This window comes from Musa acuminata, chromosome BXJ3-7 (genome assembly GCF_036884655.1).
Source record: "Musa acuminata AAA Group cultivar baxijiao chromosome BXJ3-7, Cavendish_Baxijiao_AAA, whole genome shotgun sequence".
Classification (NCBI taxonomy): Eukaryota; Viridiplantae; Streptophyta; class Magnoliopsida; order Zingiberales; family Musaceae; genus Musa; species Musa acuminata.
In genome coordinates, this window is record NC_088355.1 from 10,850,778 (window position 1) to 10,857,987 (window position 7,210).

General features: G+C 35.4%; 1 protein-coding gene across 1 annotated transcript; it reads left to right on the forward strand.

Moving 5' to 3' along the window:
- The first annotated feature begins 37 nt into the window (after positions 1-37).
- Positions 38-1,629, forward strand: LOC135643505 (uncharacterized). The gene is made up of 2 exons (XM_065160537.1): positions 38-1,174; positions 1,304-1,629. The coding sequence occupies exons 1-2, from the start codon at positions 1,037-1,039 to the stop codon at positions 1,445-1,447; spliced, it is 282 nt and encodes a 93-aa protein (XP_065016609.1). The 5' UTR covers positions 38-1,036; the 3' UTR covers positions 1,448-1,629.
- Positions 1,630-7,210: the final 5,581 nt, after the last annotated feature.

Sequence of the window (7,210 nt, forward strand, 5' to 3'; positions counted from 1 at the left end):
CAAACAGATCTTACACATTTAATAGTCTCAGTGGACCTGTAATTCTGAGTGGGTTAAAGTTTCATTCTATCATTTTTACACCCTGGTATTCCTCAACATGAAATCCATCTTGTGATCTTTAGCAGGTAAAAAAGGTCAGCAAGGACAAGGATAGAACCTGGAAGTCTGGAATTAGAGAATTGCATTGATTCAAAAAGTCCTGATGATGAATTTTATTTACTTAATTTGTTTATGTTCCTGTGATCTTTGGTGGAGATGTTATTATGTGATCAATCACATGTTATGCAAGAGTGATTTGTGGTAAACTTGAGTCTCCCTTCCATTTTAGTTCAAGATATATCTAGGAACTTACTAAAGATAGCCTCTTATAGGGTTGGGACTAAGCCAAGGAGAAATCTAACTTGAATACAAATCTTAATGTCTAGTGTAATATAAATGCCTTGGAAGTGCAGCTTTCACTGAGAACAGTAGAAAATAGAGGCCATGTATCACAAGGGATTCAAACCAACAAGCCTACAAAAGGACATTGAGTGTCTTAATTGTCCAAGTTAATGAGCATAGACATGAGTGCATCATTCTAAAGTTATCAATGTGTCCATGGGGAAAAGACTTCCTAGTTGGTAGGACAATTTGCAGAGTGATGGAGAAGGAAGAAGATTGAAGACTACAGCCTACCATCAATCTCCCCTTCAAGTGTAGAATCTTTGCATCCAGATGCATCACTTGACCCCCTCTAAGTTACATGTTGGTACCCCAACATAATCTGCCAGTGTCATCTTGTAATGCCTTCACTAGAAACAAACTAGAGAAAATGAATCATGCAATGAAAACTGTTGAATGAGTCCTATGGCACTGTTATTGTGAAGCATTTCTCTTATAAAACAACATTTATTCATGCAATTATGTAAATATAAGATTGTTGGTGCCCTGCTTTGTGCTGGGCAAGTCAGCATTAAGTGTGTTGGAGACTGCCAAGTTTGGAAGACCATACTGCAATTGGCTGGGGGGAGGGGAGGGAGGAAGAAGGGGAGTGAGAATGTTGGAGGGTAAGGCAATGATCCAGGACACAGACATGCCTGTGAAGATGCAGCTCCAAGCCATGTCCTCTGCCTCTCAGGCTCTTGACCTCTTTGATGTCCTAGACTGCAACAACACGGCTTGCTACATCAAGAAGGTATCTGTCTCCCTCTTCATTACCTCTCTGAAGTCTAAAAACCATATGAAAAAGGAAATCCCTACAGGCATCAGCATCATGATTCCCTTTCTGTTATTACTCTTTCACTTTGGGTGGTTCTTGTGCTAGGAGTTTGATCTAAGGTATGGGTTTGGATGGCAATGTGTGGTTGGCTCCAACTTTGGGTGCTGCTTCACTCACACAAAGGGCACCTTCATTTACTTCTGCTTGGAGACACTCCACTTCCTCATCTTCAAATGTTCTGCTGCTTGAGCCACCTATCAAACAGTCAAAATAGTTGGAATCCAATTGGGATAAAAAATGGAGATATCTGTGATGTGGGGCCAGTCTCTTCTTCCTCTAGCTCACACCTCAGGCAAGGATTTCATGCTTTAGGTCATCCATACATGTAACCAAGTTAAGGAGTACTAAAGTTTCTATCAAATTCAGAACCAGCTCATTACACCAATTTGGTTTCAATAATGTTCTGTAATTTCCAATAAGTTCACTTAGCCTTACTGTAACACAATCCAGATTTCTCCTCTTTTTATCTTGTGAAATGCACACTCTCAGGCACCAACAATTCTCACCTAATAGTTCTTACACAGTCAACAACATGACCTCACTGTCATCACTCCTTTGAATCACCAAATGATTAAGATAAACATTAATTAATTGGAACCCATTCTACCTATTCATCCATCATCCTCGGATGCCTTAGTGATAATCTCAATATATCTTGTCCAACTTTGTATGTGAATAATCATGAATTGCAATTGCAATATATTATCATGCACAAATACTAATTGGATTAGATAGAAAAAAAGAACAAACATGACAATTCCACAGAAAGAATTTTATGGAGCTGTTTCATGTATATTATGACATGGAACGCTATGCCAATGCATCCTTACTAGCAAATGCAAGATTTTCTTATTTATTTCGATCAGAAAGTATGAGAAATCATACCTGCAATAAATCTTGCTAAAACACAGAAATAATGAGTTTCTCGATGCAAGAAAAAGAAGCCCACCTCTTCCAGGTAACCATGGAGCTTCATAAACAACTCCAAGAAGGTGATAGAATGATAGCTCAATATCCTGCCATTTCAACTATATAACAACCCCAGATGCAATCTCTGATGAAGACCATCAGGCTTATGATGCTCAATTTTCAGTCTCTACAAAATGAAGGTGTCAATGCACTTGACTTACCAAATTCTTTCATCTTTCCATCATGAAATCCAGCAGATTAGTTCTACATGGTCATTATCTAGTAGGTTCTCAGAGCTGGCAAAAGTGCACAGAAAAACTAAATGAAGGTGTCAATGCACTTGACTGACCAAATTCTTTCAGCTGCTATTCATTTCATGAAATCCAGCAGAACAGTTCTACATGGTCATTATCTAATATGTTCTCAGAGCTGGCAAACGGAAAAAGTAAATCAACAGAAGTAAAAATACAAGAAGAAATATAACAATTTTTCAGTAGGTTGTGTTTTATGGTATCTGAATTTCTCTCAATTGCACAGAAGACCACAACAGGTCATGTACCTCGCACCTGCTGGAAGCCTTTACATGCCAGGCAGATAACCGCTAGTTGCTGTCATAAAGGCATTGAGATGCCTGCAAAAATTTAAAAGAGTAAGTGCCAGTAATTTGATCAAATACTGTGTGAACATGTGAAAAGCAAAAATGTCAGAATAGATAACTGTATGATCTGGTACACAATACTTGTGTCACTAGAGAAAATTTAGATTTTTGAGACAACCACAATGTGCTCTAATCATTGAGTAGTTGCAAAAATTAAAAACCATGTTTCACTTTCCCAAAAGAAGTCTTCACGACCAGACTTGCGAAACCTTTTTCCTTCAAATGATTCCAGGCTTGTTTGATACTAAGAGAAATTGAATGGGCAGTGTAATGATCCACCGGTATTAAGACTAAATTTTCAGTATCAATAGGCATCTCATGATGATAATAAACAATAAACTAATCAACCTATAACTGTTAGGCTTATCAAATTATCTACCACGTATGGAAGTAATTCAACAATAGACAGAATCAAATCCACCATCAATTTTGCTAAAGGGGATACCCTAACAAGCCAGAAGCCAAATGTAGTTCCTAGTCCCTGTCAACAGCAACACTAGCATCCACAGTAGGAATAACAGCTAAAGAATCTCCATTTGATCAGATCCCATGATTTGACAAAACTTTGGGACCTAGCTAAAAGGACTCTAAGCCTTCGGACAAGCAGTTAAATTGAAGGAAGCAGTGCCACCACATGTTGAGCAGCTTGTCAAACATTTGACAAACTTATATCTAGTAACATAGAATCATGAAAATCTGTGATCCAAATCAGGATTTTAACAACATTAAGCATGAAAAGTGCACAATGTACTTGAAGCAGTGTATGGTCAGTCAATTAATAACTTGGGCCATTTCACTTATAAGTCGACTAATCAACACTAACAGAAAAAGCTCAGATATGCCAGCCTGATGACATGTAGATAAAGAAGTTAAGAAAGATTAAACTGCAAATAATTGTTTTAAATAACAAGAGATGATAAACAACTATCAAATAAACCTTTCATGGCTGCATTCTTATGTGGACTAGTGACAAAAACAAAATACTAGAGCAAAAATAGAATCTTTATATGGAAGTACAAACAATAGCATATTATTTTCATAAGTAGAATTAAAATGTATAGCACCAGGAGCATCTCTCACAAGACATTGGTTGATCAGCATCAAGGAAAAAGAGAAAAAAAAAAGAGAGAAGAAAATTCCATACTAGTGAACTTGTTCTATCTATCGAAGAAAATGTTAAGTTTATACCACATTCTATAAGACATTCATTATTATTGCTATGAATCAACCGCCAAATCACATCACTAAACAAGAAATCGCTGTATGATTTAGCATTCTGCTGGTGTACTTCCCAAAGATATAAGCAAAGGATAATGCAACGTCAAAGTAGCATTAGATAATTACGAAGTTTTAACAAATGCAAGAAAAAATTTTCGTAACTCCAATAAATTTAGCATCTAATGCGAACATTTCAGTTAGAAATTTAAAGAGGCTTCAAGAATCTGGGAAAAAGGTACAGAGAAACTGAACACCTTGTGGAACTAATCCCCATCGTTGGGACTCCGCGGCGAGAACCGAACGCAGACGAGCGGAGGCAATCGCGCTGTGGAGAGGCAGCATCGACACCAAGCAATGCGAACTCACCGGTAATCTTCACAACCAACAACAGCCGTGCACGCGTGAAAATAAAATCTTTCCCAATCCCCAGAAAGAAACCTGTAGAAAATCAGATAAAGCAGAAAATGCCGCACCTTGGAGTGCAAGAACTGCGCCTCCTCAACGACGCGACCTGCCGCATCGATGGAGATGCCTCCGATTCGGTAATTTGCTTCTTCGAGGGCCTCAGCGCCATCAAAATCGTCCGAGCCGAAACCCTAGATCGCACCACGAAAGAGAAGGCCACCATTTTTCGTGTCAGCCTCCTCCGCCACGGAGCCTCGCGCACAAGGGGCGAAGTCTTGGGCTTCCCATTTCGTGATGTAGAATCTTGTCCGTCGATTTAGTGTAATCTCGATCACAATGGCCGGATGAGATAACTAGGTCGATTCTTCCTTGACCTTGTGGAGTCATGCGGCATCTATATGTGATGATGATGATGATTATTATTATTATTATTTTATTTATTTATTATTATTATTATTTATTTATTTATGAAACTAGGAACCAAAATTGAATCTCTCAGGTTTCGGTTCTCGAATTGAACCGGAAGCATCAATTCGTGTTCCGGTTCGATTTGAAATTTATTTTTTTATTTTTAAATTAAAAATAATTTAAAAATATAAAAATATAATTTTAGAAAAAGTAAAAAAATAGATGTATAACTATAATGACTATAATAATATTTAAAAAAAGTTCATAAAAAATAAAATTAAATATGTCTCTCAAGATTCAAACCCACGTTACATAACTATAAACTAAAATTTAACAATTATAAATTATATATGTGATTTATATTTATTTTTATCATATTTAATCTATTTGAAATTGGAACCAAAACTATCCGTTTCGATTTTTCAGAAATAGAAACTAAAATCGAACCATTGATTTTGGTTCTAATTTGATTTGAATGGAACTAATGTATTCAACCTAATGGGATCAGCTGATATCAGTGGTTATGGATCAATGTCTAGAATGTCTACGAGACATTCTAATCTCTATTCATGATGTTTTTGTTTGCAACCATGTGTGTCAATCACTGGCACGTCATCATAAAGTGTGACTCAGATTGTATGACGTTGCCATGTCACGGTGCGAGTCTTCGTTTACTCTGATGCTTTCAGATATGGTTGGAGGATGAGTCTTTCTTTGCGCACCATTGTCTTGAGCTTTCAATAACCAGCATGCATCACATTCCATGGAAAATGCTTATTGTAAGACCACATCACAAAAATTCAATGTGACACTTTTGTGGTCTCTACCATACACATTACCAAAGCAGATTCAAAAGTGGACTTTGACTACACTTGATTGTGGGTTCAGAAACTTCACTCGAAAGGGCAATGAACCTTCACAAGAAATCTCTTACCCACCTCCTCTTCAAAGACAAGGGACATGAGGAAGACATTGATCACTTTCTGAATTCAGTCAACATTTCTTATGAAGTTTCACATGATATTTCAGGTGTTCGCTAATAATAATCTGTACCGACTTTTTTTTTTCTTTCTTAGAAGATAGTTGATAACATAATTTAATCCAACATCTTGAATCTTAATAATATCTTTGTCAGCTAAAATAATTAATATAAGAAAAAATCTGTGAATCAATCCGATGTGATCCTGACCCGTGAAGTACAGACGTATCCACATTGACTCTTAGGTGGAAGTGTCGAGCTATCGAGTAATTCCAATATAAGAAATTTTTTTTTGATTTGATTCTTTTGACACTCAAGTTAACGATCAACGTTTCTTAATGGATGTGAATTTTTCTTAGAAAATGCATCTCTAGTGAGCACTGAGGATTAACTTTTATACTTAGTCTTAGAGAAAATAATCTATAACTATCTCAATGCCCTTCTCTTGCCGCTTTATTCGTATAAGTGAGTAGATAATTTTGAACGTTCTATTTTAACTTTTGTTTACGCGAGTAAATGAGTAGAGAATGATATAGATATTTTCTTTCTATGATAGTTTTCACATGATAATTACATGACGGATAATGGTTGACCGTTAATATATTATCTATCCGTTAATATATTTAAAATATAAATAAATTTAATATATGCTCACTAAATAAATATTTAATAAATTAAAAAAATATATTAAATATAATACTAAAAAAATAATTTAATATACAAAGGCATCATTATGGTAATCAAGCACCGTTATATGAGTTTAATCCTTAGCCTTTTCTATCTTATTTTGTAAATGAATTCTTTTGTAACTCTTTCATAATTTTAAATTCTTTTACTTGCTTAATTATATGAGTTTGAAACTTAGTCTTTTTTTCTATCTTATTTCACATATGAACTCTTATCATTCTTCCATCTTTCAATTGCACCTTTCAAGCACTAATTATTGGGTTGCTTTTGACTCTTTAGTCACTTGTCATATGGGTCCAATCCCTGTACTTCATTTCATCTCACACATCAAAGACTATAACGTTACATAATAAGTAAGACAAAAATAGTACATGATATCATTTATTAAGATAAACACATTTGTTATTAGGAAAAAAATGGAATAATTTTTCTTTCTTGTTTTACTTGATCATAATCATACTATCTATGTCTGTATACTTTTTCTTGTTTACAAACAAAATGTATGGTTATAATTTCCTTTTTTTTTCTATTATCTCACATTCTCAGTCCTATACTCCACCATCACCCCTAATTATAGGGACATACTCGTCTATTGCTAATTACAATTGGCCTTCTTATCTGTCATATTAGTAAGAAATGATTCTTAGATTTTATATAAACTTTTACTTTCATCCATGTAATCCAATGA

Excerpts from the sequence above, each read along its gene's own strand:
- LOC135643505 (XM_065160537.1), top strand. The coding sequence starts at position 1,037 with ATGTTGGAGGGTAAGGCAATGATCCAGGACACAGACATGCCTGTGAAG. Across the intron at positions 1,175-1,303 it reads CGGCTTGCTACATCAAGAAG|GAGTTTGATCTAAGGTATGG; the intron begins GTATCTGTCTCC and ends TTCTTGTGCTAG.